Source organism: Lutra lutra, chromosome 10 (assembly GCF_902655055.1).
Source record: "Lutra lutra chromosome 10, mLutLut1.2, whole genome shotgun sequence".
NCBI lineage: Eukaryota > Metazoa > Chordata > Mammalia > Carnivora > Mustelidae > Lutra > Lutra lutra.
Window position 1 is genome coordinate 7,226,881 of NC_062287.1, and position 19,296 is coordinate 7,246,176.

The following is a 19,296-nucleotide window of genomic DNA, read 5'->3' on the forward strand; positions in this document are numbered from 1 at the left end:
AGTAATATTCCATTGCATTATCTGTACCACATCTTCTTTATCCATTCTTTTACTGGTAGGTGGTTAGGTTGCTTCCCTGTTGTAAATAATGCAGTAAGCATAGGGGCGCATACATCTTTACAAATCCATGTTTTCTTTTTCTTTGACTAAATACCCAGAAGTGGAATTACTGGACTGTATAGTATTTCTAATTTTGGGGGGGACATATATACTGTTTTCCATAGTGGCTGAATCAATTTATAATCCTACCAATCATGCTCGAAGGTTGTCTTCTTTCTCTACTTCCTCACTAATGTTTGTTATTTCTTGCATTTTTGTTACTAACCATTCTGACTTGCTGGAAGTGATATCTGATTGTGGTTTTGACTTGCATTTCCCTGATGATTAGGCATGTTAGGCATCTTTTCCTGTATCTCTTGGCCATCTATTTCTTCTTTAGAAAAATGTCTGTTTAGAGCCTCTGCCACTTTAATTGGATTGTTTGTGGAGTGTTGTGTTTTTGTTTTGCTTGCTGTGTGAGTTCCTTATATATTTTGGATAGTAACTCTTTATCAGATATATTAATTTTGCAAATGTCTTCTCCCAGTTAGGTAAGTTGCTTTTTTATTTTGGTTTTGTTTCCCTTGCCTCGGAGACAGACCCAGAAAAATAGTGCTAACGTCAGTGGCCAGGAGATCACGGCCTAAGTTTTCTTCTAGTAGTTTTATGATTTCAGGACCTACAGGTTTTTAATCCATGTTGAGGTTTGGGGTAAGAAAGGGACCAGTTTCCCCAGCATCATTTCTTGAAGAGATGTCTTTCCCTCATTGTAGAGTCCTGCCTCCTTCATCATGGATTAAAGGATTAAATAGAACGTGGGCTTGTTTCCGGCCTCTCAGGTTGGTTCCGTTATCTCTGCGCCTGTTTAGGGGAGCATTACCCTGCTGTTTCTGATTACTACAGCTTTGTAGTCAGTCGGTCTTGAAATACGGCTGTGGGACACCCGCACCTGTGTTCTTGCTCCGCATTGCTTTCGTTAATTTGGGTCATGTGCAGTTCCATGCAAACTGTGGAATTGCTTGTCCTCGCTCTGTAAAAAATACAGTGGGTGTTTTGATAGGGATTGCATTGAATCTGAAGATTGCTTTGGGTAGTATGGACATTTGAGTAACATTTATTCAATACCTTTATCCATGTGAGAGTACAGGTTTTCCACCTCTTTCATTGCATTTCTTCCAAGGTATTTTATTCTTTTTGATGCAGTTGTAAATGGGATTATTTTAATTTCTCTTTCTGCTGGTTCATTATTAAGGTATAGAAATGCAGCAGAATTTCATTTCCTGTGTTTCTTCCAATTTTTTTCATACCTCGGTTCTCAAAAAAGATGCTTGATTTGTATCTTAAATTTGTTGAGACATGTTTTGTGGCCCGTGTGTAATCTATGCTAGAGAATGTTCCATGTGTGCTCAAAAAAGATACGTGGATTCTCCTCTTTCTGGAGGGAATGTTCGGGTTGTGTGTCAGGGCTGTCTTGTCTAAGTGTCCCCTCAGAGCCACTGTTCGTTGGTCTTCTGTCCGGGGTATCTATTCACCGATCAGGCAGGCCGCCAAATCCTCCTGCTTTATGTTAATATTTATGTATTTAGGTGCTCCTAGACTGAGAATGTGGGTGTTCACCAGTGTTATCGCCTCTGGTTGGGTTGATTTATCATCATTTGTTTTAAAGTCAGTTGTGATATAAATATTGTTATCCCCACATTTTTCACCTCCGTGTGCACAGCGCATGTGTGTCTGCTGCATCGCCTCAGGTCCAGGTGCATCTTCGGGGCTGAATGAGTTGCCTGCAGGATCATAGGCAAGTTCGTCATCGGGTCAGTTTACCCTTCCGTGGCCCGGTGCCTTCTGACTGCAGCACGGGGTCCACCTAAGTAGTGACAGGTGGGCATGTACTTCCTGCCAGTGGCCCTTCCGGTCCTTGTGTCCGGCTCGTTTCTGCAACACTTTCTCTGTTGCTTTCTTCTCTTGCTCTTTCCTCAGGAATGACGACTTGCTTTAGGGTGATGCTGGACTTTCTGTTCGTGTGTATTTATTACAGGTTTTAGGTTGGGATTGTCAGGACAGCCTCAATCTGCAGCAGTCTATATGAACTCATGATCACTTAAACTTGAACACATTCTAAAACATAACATTTTTACTCCTCCCCGCCCCCGCCCCTTTGAGCCAATTGTCTAATTTTTGTAGATACAATTAATTTTACTACTTTTGTCTTTTAACCTTTGTAAGTGATGGATCTGCTACCATTATGTTTGCTTTTACCGTGAAGTTTTTTATTTTTCTTCTAGTTAGGGCCTTTTCTTTTCACTTAAGGAAGTCCCTTTAGTATTTCTTGTAAGACAGATTTAGTGGTGGTGAACTTAACTTTCGTTTGTGTACAAAAACTTTTTCCTTCAGTTGTGGAGGACAGTCTCTCCAGCCAGAGCACTCTTGGTTGGAGGTTGTCCCCCTTTCTCCACTTTGCATAGTCCCTGCCACTCTCTCACAGCCTGCAAACTTCCTGCTGAGAAAACAACGGATAGACTTAGGGGCTCTTCCTTGAATGTAACGGTTTTCCTCTCTCTTGCGGCTCTGAATATGATCTTTAATTTTTGCCATTTTGATTAGTGTCTGGTATGGACCCCCTTGGGTTCATCTTGTTTAGGGCTCTCGTTGCTTCCTGGACCTGGAGGTCTTTTTCCTTTCCCAGGTTAGGGAAGTTTTCAGCTCTTCTTTCTTGTAAGTTTTCTACCCCATCTCATCCGGGACCCTTGTAATGCAAACATTAGGACACTTGATATCCCAGAGATGCCTTAATTTTTTTTTTTTGCTATTTAGCTTGGTGCTTTTTATTACCCGTCTTCCAGCGCACTGATGGTTCGCATCTTCTAATCCACTGTTGATTCCCTCTGGTGTGTTTTTCATTAAGTCATTGTATTCCTCAGCTCTGACCAGTTCCTTTTTCATTCATTGAAGATGTCACCGTAGTTCACATACTCTGGAGACTCAGTGAGCATCTGTGTGATCATTACTTTGAGCCCTGTATCAGGCAGACTGGTTCTTTCCATTTTTTGTTTAGCTCCTTATCTGAGCTTTTGTCATTTTCTTTCTTTTGGATATTTCTCTCTGTCTTCATTTTGCCAGACTACGCATTACTGCATCTGAGTTCAGCTACATCTCCTGGTCTCGCAGGTAGGGGCCTGACGTAGAAGGTGCTCTGTGGTGCCCAGTAGCACCGGGCACCCTCCTGTCGTGGCTGTCCTCAACTCATACACGTGCTCTGGTGGGCAGACCTGGCCCTCAGCCCGGCTGCCTGCAGAGACCACCTGTGCTACTGCTGTGGCCCGTGATTGGCAGGACTTGCCTCTGACTGACTGGTCTGTCTACAGCCACTGGAGGTGCGCTGGCGCGGGATGCTAACTGCCCCATCCCCGGGGGAAAAGTTACCACGAGGGGGTGCCGGTCCTCAGGGGAATGTCAGGATTGGTTCCAGCAAGCACTGAGCCGGCTAGAATGAAGGAGGGCAGGAAGCAGCACCTTCACCTCCTGTCTGCTCTGCACATGTCCAAGATGAGTAAATCCTCACATGTGCCCCAGATGCTTTTTCCAAACTGCTGCTACACTGCTGGGTCTCGGGCTACGAGATGCAATGTGGTGACCTTTTAAGAGAAAGAGGCAAGATTTATTACATCCCTCAGCTCTCCCAGGGTGAAGTCCCACCAATTTTCAAAGCCAGACATCATGGGACCCTGACTTCTTAGGGCAGGGTCCTAGGGTCAGGGGTACCCTGCTTGGTCCCTCCCTTCCCAGGCACACACTCAGCCTGTGATGCCCCTCCCACTTGTGGGTGGCTGCCCCACAGTGGCCACCAGGAGGGGAGACCTCCTCACTGCCTACCCTCCTCCATGTGGTGATCCCCTCTCAGGTCTCAGTTCAGTCTCAGAGGGAGTGCCGGTACCTGGAGGCGTTGCTGCTGCGTGCCCAGGGGATGGGGTGCACCCGGGATCCTCTTACCGCACCAGCTTCCTCCCTGTCCGCCCCCCCCCCCCCGCGTTCTTTACAAGCTGGTAGCTAGTGTGTTAATCCAAACCAAACACTCAAACCAAAGGTAATTTAAAAGAGACTCCTTTGTTTTCCTTTTTCAGTGCCCTTAAAAGAATTGAAAAGAGACTAGAAGCCTTGTTCCGTTTTTATATTTCTCCCTGTTTTGGGGTACTCCTCATGTCCACCACTGGACAAGTTATCATTTTAAAGTAACCCTTCCAACATCCTTTGGTTAGCCCAGTTAGTGATATATATAGAGAAAGAGAGCGAGAGAGAGATTGAGAGAGAGATATCTCTGTCTAGCTAGCTAGCTTAAGGGAAGTGTTATCTAAGAAATTCTCTTTCCTAGATATGGCTGATGGAATGGCTGGCCCATTGTCCCCCTCTTCTAAGTCCTGTTTTGAAGCCAACTACATGAAAATATGTGCTTACCTGAATTTTTCTCTGCAGAATATGCCTTTATACCCATTAACCATCACAGCTGGTTTTCCATAGTTCTCCACTGGGAGGCGTATATTGTATTGTAAATCATGTAATTTTGAGTGCTAATGGAATTGACAAAAAAGGAGGATTCATGTACTTTTCAAATTTAGTACGGAAGTATATATGAATACATTAAAGATAGTTCTGTTAGACATGGCAACCGTGCATGTACAGAAAAGTTGGAATAGCGAAAGTCTTAACCAGGAATATGTTTGTCAAGATGCCCTGTGTTTATTTGGGTTCCCCTTGGTTTCCAGTTTCTAGTTCACAGGGAGTTGCTCCCTCCATAGACCCCAGCCAACTTAGTAGCCCTTTCTGTAGCTCGGTCTGCAAATTAATTCCATCCCACTGTCTGGAAGCAGCTGTGTAATGAATTACAGACTCTGCCGGGGAAGTTGTGATGATTAATAAATCCTCAATTAGTTTCTCTTGTGGTTTATTAGTCGCCACTGATGGTCTAAAGTCTCTCTTCTTCCAACTTTGGCCCAGAACCCGGCGGCTCCCCAGCACACATTAACTAGCTCAGATGCCCTGTCTCCCAGAAGTTTCAGAAACACTCTACCTGGAGCAGAGAATAGGGTAGCCTTTCCTAGCAGATTAACCCTCACTGGGAGACAAGAGGGGATCTCTGATCTGCTTGGGAGCCTCCCAGGGGAAAGGCTGTCTGGACATAACCACAACTGGAGTGTGTGTCTGGACCTGGGTGAAACATGAGAAAACAACAGAAATTGCAGAACACATTGCTCTAGGAGCCACAGGAAACGACAGGAAAGGACTAAGGTGAGAGGGAAAAGACAGCTTCATAAGGTTTGGTAACACTGCAGTCTCGGGCAAACTTTTTCCCAAAATGTTGGGGAAACATCTTGCCCAAAGCCAGTCTCTGAGGACCTGTGTATGCTTACCAGCAAGTAGCCCATCTCTTCCTCGCGCCTGAATCGAACAGCGAGGCTGCCACAGCAGCGAGAGGAGGCAGGGTCTCTTCTCATCTGCCCCCCGCATTGGTGTAGAAAGTGTTTCCATGAACCCTGACGGACCCCTCCGGCAGCAGCCCTGCAGCTTTGCCCACATCCCCTTTTGCAGGAGTTCAAGGACTGCCACCAGCGGCCGCATGAGGCCATGGCTCCGCACTGTGAGGGCTCAGCCTTGGCCCCCATCGTACCTCTGCCATGCGGGGTCGCCACTCCAGGCAGGCAGCCAGTATCTGTCCTCAGGCGTTGGGCTATAGGACTGAACACATGCTGCTGAGGACCTTGGTGCGTCTTTGCAGATCTCTCCAGAGTACTGGAAAGTAACCCTTAGGACAGCGCATATCAGCTCGGAAAGGGGCGCGTGTACTCTTTCCCAGAGCTGATGCACCCAACAGTCCTGGCTAACGTCTCAGAGGCAAGGGGGTCCTTGCAGCCCTAAAGGCAGTCGGATTTTGCTCACCCTCTGCCAAAAAGTCGGTCTGTCTGGTTCCATACATTGCTTACCGGGCTGACTCCTCTAGTTCCCCTTTCTTCCAAATTATCAGGGCAACGGTTTGTTAGCCACATACTTTCATCGAGGACTTCTCTTATCCAAATTCTCAAGACTCCTTTTTCCTTCTTCTTCATCATTTCTGCTTCCCTAGCTGTGTTCTGCCTGTTGAATGTAGGGGATCTTGGAGGCGGAGCTCACATGACAACAGTTAAGTGAGTCTGGCGAGTCTCTTCCGCAGGGAAGTTATTCTCAGACCCCAAAGCCTTGGGAAGTAGCCATTCAAAAAGTCACCGTCTCTTTCTTCTCAGTCCTAGACAAAGAAGGTGAAGGGGAGTTAGGGGAGGAAGAAGCAACAGCAAGAAGGCTTGAGAACCAGGAGGAAGGAGCCTAGTGTTTCTTAATGCATTCTTTATGGCTGTCGCAGTTCATTCTTTTTTTCCTGATATTCAAAGATATCCGTAATCCTTTTTTAAGTAGTTTTTTTTTTGTTTTGGGTTTTTTTTTTTTTTTTTAAGATTTTATTCATTTGTCAGAGAGCATAAGCAGGGGAGGGAGCCTGATGTGGGGCTCGATCCCAGGACTCTGGGATCATGACCTGAGCTGAAGGTAGACCCTTAATGACCCTTAAAGCCACCCAGGCCCCCCTAAGTAGGGTTTTCCTAAAAATCCCTACTCCAGATGAGCCTTTCTCTGGTCATCGCAAAGCAGGATTTTTATAAGCATGCTTATATTCCAAGCATGACAGTAAAATAAGCCTTTTAAAGAAAGGTTCCTGCTGGTAGACTTCTTGTATTCTTCTACCATTTTAGCCGGTGGAGAATCCCATGGAAACTTTGAGTTTGCATTATACAAGAACTCAGAATTTGCCATGAGAGTTTAGAATTATCCCCAGGAAGCCAGTCCCACTGAGTCAACAGGACCGGTTTTATCAAACATTCAGGGTCTCTGACCTAATCAAAGGTGGGCACAAATCTTGCAGCCAGTTCAGCATCAGAAGGACTCACATGAGGTATACCATCTTTATTGCCAAATTGTTGAACTAAAAAAGAAACCACGGCCCAAAGGAACATGCCAACTCATAAATATAGAATTAGCTATTTTTACTACTGAGAAAATGCATGCAGACAGAGCCCACAAGTGACTACAGAATTATAATGAATTTTCTTCTCTATTTATATGGAATTAAAACTTCAGTTCTTAAACATCATCCTACTTATTTTAGTAAATACTCAACAGACAGTTCATTTGCACCAGGAGCTACAGCATGCTTGCTCTGACGTCCTGTTTGTATAATTCTTTGTCAGAACCTCCTACAAGTATCCTGTCCAGCACATGTGGTGACGCATGTCCTTGAACACGCCTCAGGAAGGGGAGATAAGTTCAGTCTCCTAAGCTCTCCTAGTCTGTACAAGTCCCATCTCCAGTTTGGAACCACCTGTCAGTTATCTGCTTGGGCTTTCAGTATTTTAGGGGATGATTCTGGGCCTTGGTAGCAAGGCAACAGCAACCATTCCAAGGATTTCGTGGTTAGCACTCATTTCCTTGGTCTGATCGGGAGAAGATGGGCTGGAAAAGTGTCATGGACTCAGGAGACCCGCTGTGCACATCCACACTCGCCTGCCTCTCCTCGGCCCACGTGAGCTCCTAGTCTGGGTCAAGCATGACAGCCAGTTGCTAATTGCGTTAAATCTGGTTTCATACTCGTGTGGGGTGTTACTGTACCTGGCTATGGATTACTGTCTCAGAGAAAGCACGCCGTCAACTTGACAAAGCCCCGCCAAACTGTTCTCCCGGGTAGTTATACCAGTTTACACTCCCACCTGTAGTGTCTGAGTGTGTCTGAGTTCCTCCTTTCACACATCCTTGGCAACATCGGGTGTTTGCAGACTTTATTTTTTCCAATCTGACGGGTGTGAAGTGGCGTCTCATTTTTGGTTTTAATTTGCATGTCTTCACTATTGAGCATCTTTTCATACGTTCGTTGGTCATTTGGGTTTCTTCTTCTGTGAATTCACTGTTCTTATCTTTTGCCTTAAAAAAAAAAATGGTTACCCTTCTCAGTGGGTAGGAATACTTTATTTATATAGTCTTAGCACCAGCCTCGTCTTTGGTCCTACACGTTGCAAATACCTTGTCCCAATCTTTGGCTTTTTTTGTTTATTCTTTTGCGTAAAGCTTCATGTACTCAGATCTGTCCATCTTTACCTTGACAGCACATGGCTGTGTGTCTTCTGAGTATTTCCCCGGCTGGGCGCCTGGGTGGCTCAGTCAGTCAAACCTCTGACTCTGGGTTCCAACTTGTCCTGCTCTCAGGTTACGGGCTCGAGCCCCATTTGGGGCTCTGCTCAGCACAGTCTGCTGAAGATCCTCTCTTCCTCTCCCTCTACACCTTCCTTCCCCCACTGCTTGCACATGTGCACATGCTCTAAAATGAAATGTTTAAAAAAAAAAAAGTGTTTCCCCATCCTAATGTGTGTGTCCTGTAATTTCTTTTTAAAGCTTTACAGTATTTTTCATGTTTAAATCTTTGTTCTAATTCATTTTTGTGTATGGTAGGAGATAAAAATACAGTTGTTTTCCATGTAAATAATAGTTGCCCTAGGACTATGGTAAATGGTCCAGCTTCATTAATTTCTAATGTCACTTATACACGTGTATTACCTTCAGCTCACTCTTCTGTTATTTTTTTTTTTTTTAATTTTTGCCTGTATCAATATAACCTTGATTGGATTTCTGTATTTTTATACTACGTTTTGACAGCTAATGGGACAGTTCCTCCTCTTTTCTTCAGCCATTCTTTGCCTATTGTTTTCCCATTCTAATTTTATGATGAGCCTCCCAGGTTCCCTAAAAATCCCTTTTAAGGACTCTTATTGGAATTGCAGTGGACTTACAGATTAATCTAAGAATTGCTGGCTTCATAAATAGAGTCTCGCCATCCATGAAAATAATATGTTTTTGTTCCTTTCATTCGAGTCCTCACTTATGCCCTTCAATACAGGCTTTCCATTTTGGTTTGCTACATAAAACTCTTGTCTATTTTTCCCTCTTTAGATTTTAGTTTTTGTTACTTTAACAAATGGGATTTTTTTTTTTTTTAAGATTTATTTATTAGAGAGAGAGAGAGCACGCGTGAGGAGGGGAGACAGAGGGAGAAAGAGAATCCTGATGCAGTCTCCCTGCTGAGCACAAATCCCAACACGGGGCTTGATCCTAGGACCCTACTATCATCACCTGGACTAAAATCAAGAGTGCGGCTTAACTGACTGACCACCCAGGTACCCCTACAAATGGGACTTTTTAGTTCAAATTTTTAGTTGGTTTGCTAGTGTAGAGCAATACAAATTTTTGAACTAGAACCTTGTATCTTCAGGGTAATAACATTGTCCAAGAATATTGTCCATATGATACAGTTTCTTGCTGTCTAGGGAAATCTGTTCCATAGCCAATTTCCTAAATCTTCCACATGTATTTGAAATGATTTCTCGTCTTGTGCAGGGCTTTGTCTATGTCCCATTAGGTCAATCTTGTAATTGATCTGTATTATTACTACATTTTCTGCTTCATCATTCAATTAATGATTTCTTTCTACTCATTGAATCATCTTTTGCATTACTCATTTGGAGACTCAGTTCTCAATTATTAAAGCATCCTTGTGAGTTCTCTTTTTACTATGACTTGATAGCTTTTTTGTCCTTCTAATGTTTTTCCATTTTTAAAATATATCCATAGAGCTTTCCAAGTTTACTTTAGTGTAGCTATAAATGATAGAAAACTTGACTACAGCTTCTTAAATCGAAGTAGGTATTTTTTTCTCAAAGCACAAGGTCAGAGGTAGGCATGGGCCCAACCGCTTGCTCTTTGTCTGTGTATCACTCACACCGTTTCACCCCTCATCTCTTGTGAGCTTTCTCCCTGTGAGGTATTGTTGGATGGGGGAGGGTTGGGGGGCAAGGAGCGGGCAGTAACGGCCCTCACCGTCAGCATCACACGGATAATACCTGTTTCAGCCTCCAGAGAATCTCTGTCCCATGCTTGTAAACGATTTGCTATTGCCACACATTTTGTGAACATTCTTTGCAGAAATAGAAGATCTTATCTTGTGGTGAGTCAGATGTGACCATTTGCCTTCCCAAGCGAAGTCACAGGGAGAAAGTGCGGATGCAGTGCTCTCTTTAGAGCCAGAAGCAGTTAAATGCTCAAGCCTCAGGAAACCACATGTCATTAACAACGAGCAAGGCACAATACACTTAGATTTCAGAGCATTAATACAGAATAAAAATATGGTCCATTGCAGGGAATGTTTGTAGTTAGGAATAATAAATTTATTCTCTCAAGAGCTGATATACCAGTGTTTTCTAGAGTTTTTCAGAAGGCCGGTTTCAATATTTGCTATTAAACTCTGCATCACTGTGTGTTGTCTGCTGGGGCAATTGCAGGGCATCCAGTAGACGGACTTGACCTAGGAGCTCAGACCTCAAACTTGCCCTGCCCTGGTTCTTCCCTCTGAAACTTCCCCAGCATCTGAGTCCACCTGTCCCCTTGCCCCGGACCATCCCATGGAACACAAACCATCTCGTGGTTCGCATTTGCAGGCCTCAGGATGTACAAAGCAAGTTGGTCTATCTCTGTTTTGTCCTTAAAATGATTATTTAGATGGTTCTAGTACTTCCCAGGGTTTAGTAGAATGTGTTAATATACCTAATATTTGATTTGTGCTAAACACTAACAGAGCATTTACTTACCTTACTCAGCCCTCCTCGGCCCAGAGAAGTAAAGAAGATCTGTCTCCATTATGGAACTCCAGCTGAAAAAAAATATAAAAACAGTTGTTACCTTCAGAGGAGGAGACTATTTCTTTTAAAACCATTAGAATCGGTGTTAATTTTGTAATTATTAGGTTCAAGTGCACAGGCAGAGCCTGGTGCTAGATAATTGAGTGACCGCACTTTCATCTGAGCGTTTTCTCATAGGCACTAAGACTGCGTAATCCAATTTTGAGTGCCCTTTTGAAATCATTAATCCTCGTCCAACACGATACTGTTAAAACCAGGTGTCTTTTCATTAAAGGACATGGGAAGCGTTTCTTACAGGCAATGTAAGCATTGTGAACATAAATTTCCATTCGCAGGGCTTTTCCTAGGTGACTTCTTTTCACATCTGACAGTTCTGGCTGTGGTGGAGACCCCTTCCTTTTCTCCCCATCCTGATTAAACAGAGCTTGTATCTTCATACCAGTTAGCCTTTACAACTTGATATTGAAAAACTCACTCTATTCTCCCCACAATGATGATCCCAGTTTTCCTCACCGAGTCTCACCTTTCCAGGATCTCTCAGTGTTTCTCTGAGCTGTACAATTCCATCTTAAATTTGAAGTCCATTACTTTTGCAATTAAGTGGCCATTTCTGCTTACAGATTTGAATTGAGTTGAATTTAGACTTTGTGGTGTCTTACGTGTTCTAAAATCACCTTTCAGCCATGGAAACAAAGAAGTATTTTCCTGCCGGGGAATCAAATTGGCAGTGGACTGGTTTTTGGAAAGAGGCCACAAAGATGTTACAGTGTTTGTTCCGGCTTGGAGAAAAGAGCAGTCTCGACCCGATGCTCTCATTACAGGTAAGCCCTGTGAGCGGTCTGGTCGCAGCTTCGGACCTTCCCCGGGCGGGCCATCCGACACGGTCAAGTGTTGCGCTGACGAAGATGTCCCTCTGCTCACTTGGTCTGTGTGACCGCCCCGTTCCCCGCGGCGAGACCTCGGCATTGCTGGTCTTTACAAACTCACTGCTGATGATAAGAAAGCAGTAATATCCTTGCTCCGTAAACCAGTGGTTTGGGGTTTTTGGTTTTCCTTTTGTGATTTGGAAGCTTTTTACTTCAGATTTTGTAAAGTTGTGACTTTGGGACATGCCTAGGAGTCAGGAGACCTTGATTAAAATTCTGAGCCACATTTGGACCTCTGCTCCTCATCTGCAGTATAAAATCAGTAACATAGTTCAAAACACACTGGCAGGCCCCTTGGGGGACCGCTCTCTGGGGTCAAGTAGAAGGAAGGGACTCCATCTCAATAAAGTGTCTCTATTTTGCGTTATTTTGTCATTTTTAAATGTATGCGTTTTAGGCAGAAACTGCTCATGATTATTGCTGAACATTTTGATGAAGTTAACCGTTCCCTCCCCCTCTATCCACCTCCAACATTAACAGAAACGGAGGAACCTGCATGAGGAAAACTATACTTTTCAAATCAAAAACAGAGAGCACAGGCCACATACCTGAAGGGAAGATTAATCATTAAGTCATTACTTGAGCTGGCATAAGGACATGCTCGAGTCAGAACTGTGCAATCAGACTCTAGTCCGTGTTAACTGTCAAGGGAGGAAGGTGCCAGAATTCAACCAAGAGCACCAAGACCCTGGGTAACGCTCTGAAAAAAACAGACACATTTAGATCCTCATCTTCCTCCATGTAACGGCGCATTCTGCATGGTTGAAGAATCATCAGAAACAGTAGTCTTTGCATGGCTGGGGAAAACTTTACTAAAGTTAATATTTTTGGAAGAAATGACAAAGGAAAAGATAAGTCTCATTGCATGAAAATGTATACTTCTGTGTTTTGAAAAGTTTTCTTTAAAATGAGAACTTTCGGGGCACCTGGGTGGCTCAGTGGGTTAAAGCCTCTGCCTTCCGCTCAGGTCATGGTCCCAGGGTCCTGGGATCGAGCCCCACATCGGGCTCTCTGCTCAGTGGGGAGCCTGCTTCTTCCTCTCTCTCTGCCTGCTTGTGATCTCTGTCAAATAAATGAATAAAATCTTTAAAAAAAAAATGAGAACTTTCATTTGCCTAAGGGAGAAAAGAAACAAAGAATCCACATCCTTAACATCTAAAGAGCTCATAGACACTGGGAAAGCAGACTCTGGGCTCTCCCCAGTATATAAATGGTAACATGGTAGGAACAGGCAGCACAGAATGCAGGACCCAATAAGAGAAGCAATTCACAAAATGACAAACTAAACAACTCTTACTTTTCACCCACCAAATCAGCAGAGATTGGAGAACTGGTAAGCCTCCGGGAGCTCCTCCTTCACTACTGTGGAAACAGATTTTTACAACCTATCTAAAAAACAGTTGAGTCTTAAAATAGTCTTAGATTTGCTGGTTCCCCTTCTAGGCATAATTCCTCAGAAAATAAGCAGAGTTACAGGCAAAGATTTAGGACCATAAAGACATTCAGTGCATTATTACTTGAAATAGAACAACAACAAAAAAAAAACAGAAATGAACCATATATTCACTATAATGGTTTGAGTATTTAGAATATTTAGTCAGAATTTCTAATGAGCTGAGGAAGTGCTCTTTTCCATAAAAGTTTTATTGTGTTGCACGTACATGTACACACATACACACATGCATATTTAGGCAGAAGCAAGAACAGAAACAGAGAATGACTAGAAGGAAATATGCCAAGGTAGTCACAGTAATTGACTCTGTCGATTACTGACAGTGACTCTGTCACTCTTTATGAGGTTTTATGTTTCCCTCCTTCTGAGTATTTCCCCTTACTTTCCTAATTTTGCTCAAGGAACTTAGAGTAAAGTCAGGGGGAAAAATAAATCGAAAAGGAGAAAATATTTGAACATGTAAATGACTGGAAAGAAGGCAAAATGATCACAGGCATGACAGGTGTGTCTCAGTTTTTTGTTTTTTTAAGATTTTATTTATTTATTTGACAGAGATCACAAGTAGACAGAGAGGCAGGCAGAGAGAGAGGGAAGCAGGCTCCCCGCTGAGCAGAGTGCCTGATGCGGGACTCGATCCCAGGACCCTGAGATCATGACCTGAGCCGAAGGCAGAGGCTTTAACCCACTGAGCCACCCAGGTGCCCCTCTTAGTTTAATTTTTTTTTTTTTTGAAAAGATTTTATTTATTTATTTGACACAGAGAGAGAGAGAGATCACAAGTAGGCAGAGAGAAGGTGAAGCAGGCTCCCGGCTGAGCAGAGAGCCCGATGTGGGGCTCGATCCCAGGACCCTGAGATCATGACCTGAGCTGAATGAAGGCAGAGGCTTAACCCACTGAGCCACCCAGGTGCCCCTCTTAGTTTAATTTTTAACATAGCCACGCACCAGGGCTCTGGACCACACCACTCGACCTGACCCCTTGAACAACAGAGAAATGGACTTTTTACCGTACAGTACTATAAACATATTTTTGCTTACAATTTTCTTTGTAACATTCTCTCTCTAGTGGACTTTAAGATGTAAAGATATAAAATACACATAACATAGAAGGTGTGGCTTCTACACGGTGGTTAAGTTCTGGGGGGAGGCCCAAAATTAAGGGGGTCAGCACCCTAACCCCTGCCTTGTTTAAGGGCTGCTCAAAGGTCTGGAGGTGTTTTCTCCCCCTGGGTAATACTTCCAACTAAAACCTTCAACCAGCCAAAACCTGGTAAATAGAGTAGTCCATTATTTTTCACTGTACATAAAAGGAAACTTGACCATATTTTCAGGCTCTCCCCTGGAGATTCTGAATAGCGCTTTTCTCCAGCAAGATAACACCTATCTTACAAGCACGGAGCTCCAGTGCTGTGCTGGGAAGGAGATTCGGTTCCACTTAGTAGCCCTACTGAACCCGGATCTAGGCCAGTTAGGATTACTGACCCTGACTGGTGTCCTTTTTACCTCATTAGCTATCCTAGAAAAAGCAGATTAAGCAAGGTGATGTTGACCATTTTTCTCTGATCACTTCGTGGCCTATCATGTACTCCCGCAAATAAAGTAGTGTGGCAGCTTCCTGAACGCAGTGGCTAACCCAGAAGACCTCAGAAGCGCCGTCTCTAAGTGCCCCACGTGTTCATTCTCCAGACACGACTCGCTCCTGCTCTGCTCCTGGGCAGAGCGCTAGTGGAAACAAACACTTTGAGGGCAGGTACCATGTCTCCTTGATCAGGGCAACACACAAAAAATACTTATGACAAATCCTGTAGTGAGACAGAGCTTTAGGGTGTGTCCTGGTCTTCTGTAACGAAGAGATCAACAATTCCATCTGTTAAAGTGCAGCTGAACAGTGTTGAGAGCTTGGGAGACACTGTGCTCTGTGCTTGTCCCTGTCACAGCTTCCTGACTGCATCGGAGGCTCAATACAGTAGGACCGCCAGATAGAGAAAATGCCAGAACCTGAGATTTACCTATGATTTGCTGCTTCTAACAGCCACATGTCCTCCAGTTCTACTCTGCTGCTTTTCTAAACCAAAGTTCTGGCCTTGATGAAGTCATGTCGGGAACATCAGGAAATCTCCATGCCAGCTTGGGAGCCAGCCGACCCCTAATCCCGCTTCTGTTCCCTCCCCGCGACCCTGGCTCACCCCAGCCACCCTGCGGGGAGATTACAACCCTTGCTTACCTAGTCTGCGGCCTGTCCCGTGATGGACACTTCCTGAGAAGAGGCTATTCTTAATGTTGGCGGCCATTGATATGTGACCCACTGTAGCACAGGCCAGCCACATCCAGTCCCTGAAGACAGAGGTGTTTTTTTTTTAAAGTTAGCAATTCCAGGTAACAAACATGGAGAAGTAGCCTTTAAAAAAAAAAAAAAAAAAGTCATGAGGCGCCTGGGTGGCTCAGTGGGTTAAAGCCTCTGCCTGTGGCTCGAGTCATGATCCCAGGGTCCTGGGATCGAGCCCCGCATCGGGCTCTCTGCTCAGCGGGGAGCCTGCTTCCCTCTCTCTCTCTGCCTACTTGTGATCTCTTGTCTGTCAAATAAATAAAGAAAATCTTAAAAAAAAAAAAAAATCACATGATCCTGGGCAAGAACGCATGATAGAGAGACAGGAAGTAGAAGAGCCAAAGCAGGAAAAAGGCAAGGTAGAGAGAACATTTTTATCATTAATCAAAGTAGAAACCCCAGCCCCTTGGGGGGGAAAAAAAGCCACTAAACAAGTCAGTTTGTCCCAGGTGCTGTGATCATTGCCGCAGAAGACCGCAGGCTCGTCCCTCTAGCTCTCCTCACTCCGCCGGGGCCGCCTTCCCGGCTAATCACTTCTAAGCTCTTCCCGCAGCCCAGCCTCGGGGAGGACGCCGCACTTGTCGCCACATGTGTCCCGGGAAAGGACACAAAACATGCACCGGTCACGTCTGTAACAGTTGGGACTTCCCTGCCTCCGTGACCCTTCCGCAACCTCAGACTCTTCCCTGCCACCTCAGCGACTTCTGCTCCCGCTTCTCGAACTCTTCCCCATCCCCTCCCCTCGTCAGAAAACAGGACAGAAGCAGCGGGGTTTGGCAGGGGGAGGGGAGTGCACCCCTGAGACCCACAGGGCTGTGTTGTCAGAACGGCTGGAAAACATCACTGAGCAAGCTGATGTTTATTCTGTTAAAGTTTGAAACCCTGTTTAGTCACCTTGGGGGCTATTTTTAAAGGCTTTATTACCGTAGTCCTCAAGGAAAAATACTGGGAGTTAAAAATGTGCTGTAAATCATATCCCTGGTGAAATGATGGCATCAATCCAGTCCGTCTCATAAAAGTCACGTTGTACACGCGTCGCCCTCTGTGTTAGGGATGTACTCACTCCTGACAGTCAGCCCCACTTGTCCTTGCAGATCAGGAAATCCTGCGGAAGTTAGAGAAGGAGAAAATCCTGGTGTTCACGCCGTCCCGACGCGTGCAGGGCCGACGCGTGGTGTGCTACGATGACCGGTTCATCGTGAAGCTGGCTTTTGAGTCGGACGGAATCATCGTGTCCAACGACAACTACAGGGACCTGGCCAACGAGAAACCCGAGTGGAAGAAGTTCATAGATGAGCGACTGTTGATGTACTCCTTCGTCAACGACAAGTAAGTGAACCCGCTCATGGACCCCCGGGGGTCCCGCCGCCCTGCACACGGAGCCATCCGGGCCAGCTGCGGCAGGAGCACTCGCTCTGCCAGCCACGGACCAGACCCAAGACACGTCTCTTCCCATGGCTGACTTGCCCTCTGCTCCTCCGTGGGAGGAAGGAAGCCATGTAGGAGGGACAGGGCCCGCGCAGCAGAGCGCACACATGGCCCGTCTGTCAGAACGGAGAGGGATGGTTCTGGAACAGATCAACCCCCAAGATAGTGCCTTTCCAAAGCTACCCAGAGCCTTAAATCTATTTTTAAATTATGTGATTTTTTTAAATCCTATGCCAGTGGTAAGACTCCAGCCACCATTAAGTTGGTAAATGGGCAGAGGACCATAAAAAAGCCGTCTCCTGAGAGATAAGTGTATTCACAGATGAGGGGGCAGGTTCACCTGTTGGTAATCAAAAATGCAAACTAAATCTACAAAGAACCTCTCTTTCACCCATTTAATTCACAGAAATATTTTTGCATGTGCTTTGTGCTGTTAAAGATGGAATGAAACTGTTCACACGGTTTGCCGTGGGTCAGCAGAAGCCTTGGAAATACGCGTACCCTCTCCGGCCCATCATCTCCTTTCTGGGAGTGGATCTGAGGGGAGACCAGATAGGGTCATTTCTGTGTGTTTTAGAATGGCAACTGTTCAGAGGCAGCTAAAGCTACAGCAGAGAAGTTGGTTAAGCCACTCTGCACCCAGTAGAATATTCTCCGGCTCTTCGAGTAGGAGCATGAAGGCTCTTGAGGAACAGGGACATTTATGTGTTAAAAAGACAAAACACAAAATTATATTTGTGTTTGGGAAATGTGTATGCATACAGAAACGACTAAAATGCAACACATAAATGAAAAACAATTGTATTCAGGTCACAGGATTGAGTGACTCTTCTGTTCTTAATAATGCTGCCACGTTGACGCTCCCATAAGAGTTGGTCTGACGTCCACATTTTCTGGGTAACTGCTTGGCCCATTTCAGGTTCTACCACTGACCTCACAAGTAGCACAACTCTTCAGCTGTAACTCCCTCCTGTCGTGCTGTGCAGGCTGGGAACTCCTGTGTCCGGGAGATTTTATCCATCTCTGCCGAGGCACAAAGAGAATGGGCTGGGGGGTTCGACGTGCAGTCTCAACTGTGCCATGTGAGCTCAGATCAAAGTCCGCTAATTAGGAAAGTGTATTAATCTGCAAAAATTAATACCTGAAGGGCCCACTGTCCGGAAGACAGGCGAGGGGGTACGCACGGCCTCGGGCCTGGACCGGGGCTGGGCCGGTGTCGATCCTCCCGTCTGCTGCTCCTTGCTCACCCGGCCTCTGTCCTGGACAGGACCGAGGCTCACAGCGCCCTCCTAAAATGGCCTGGTGCTGTTTTTTGAAGTCCTTACAGAATCCCGAGACTGGCAGGAAGAAAGAATTCATGAGAATGTGCAAGGCTCAAAACTTAGTTAAAACCAATACAAGTTCGGCTTGACACGTTTCACTTTTGTGCTCATTAAGGAAATTCTGTGTGCTGAGATTCTTTACCCCATAGACACTGAATCAAAATACTTGATGGAAAATGTTTTAGGGGCGCCTGGGTGGCTCGGTGGGTTAAATCCTCTGCCTTCAGCTGAGGTCATGATCTCAGGATCCTGGGATCAAGCCCTGCATCGGGCTCTCTGCTCAGCAGGGAGCCTGCTTCCCTTCATCTCTCTCTCTCTGCCTGCCTCTCTGCCTGCTTGTGATCTCTGTCAAATAAATAAATAAAATCTTTAAAAAAAGTTTTGAAGTCCTTAGAGTGAATCAATCTCTACCTTCTGTCTTCAGAATTAAATTATCAACCTCCTACTCAGGGATCACTTTTCATTCTATCCCTGACAGGTTCATGCCCCCTGATGACCCTCTTGGCAGACACGGCCCCAGCCTGGATAATTTTCTGAGGAAGAAACCTATCGTTCCTGAACACAAAAAGCAGCCTTGTCCATACGGTAACTTTCCTTAGAACTATTTAATATACGCCTTCAGAGCACAGTCTGTTGTTAAACTTTTGTTACTAAAAATAAACGTGTTATGTTTTGGATGGCATAGTATGTGGTTCTTTGGATTGTGATTAAATTTAAGAAAACATCTTAGCTGTGAAAAAAAGTTATTATTTTTACCTAGTCAAGTTCAATGCAGATGCATTTCCCGAAGTTAAAACGTGGTTCCAAAAATTACGCTAGTCCAGGCAGGTCAAAATGTGGAGTTCTGACCTCGAGCCACACCTCATACGGGCAGGGGCGAGCGCGTCACTGCGGTGCGCGTGGCTCTCCAGAACAGAAGGTCCCACTTTCGAAGCCAGACGGGAAGAGGATGGGCAGGGAGGAGATGAGGGCGCAGGGCATTAACCCAACCCTCGGGAGGTGACTCAGTCACCCGGCCAGTGTGTCGGTCGCTCTAGAGAGGACC

General features: G+C 45.1%; 1 protein-coding gene across 3 annotated transcripts in view; it reads left to right on the plus strand.

Moving 5' to 3' along the window:
- The window catches only part of ZC3H12C (zinc finger CCCH-type containing 12C), a 78,916-nt gene that overhangs the window by 52,490 nt on the left and 7,130 nt on the right, over positions 1–19,296 (plus strand). For all 3 annotated transcript variants that reach the window (XM_047692242.1, XM_047692243.1, XM_047692244.1), the window contains exons 3-5: positions 11,478–11,617; positions 16,596–16,830; positions 18,730–18,836. In XM_047692242.1, coding sequence (XP_047548198.1) covers positions 11,478–11,617; positions 16,596–16,830; positions 18,730–18,836 — 482 coding nt within the window. The remainder of the gene's footprint in view (positions 1–11,477; positions 11,618–16,595; positions 16,831–18,729; positions 18,837–19,296) is intronic.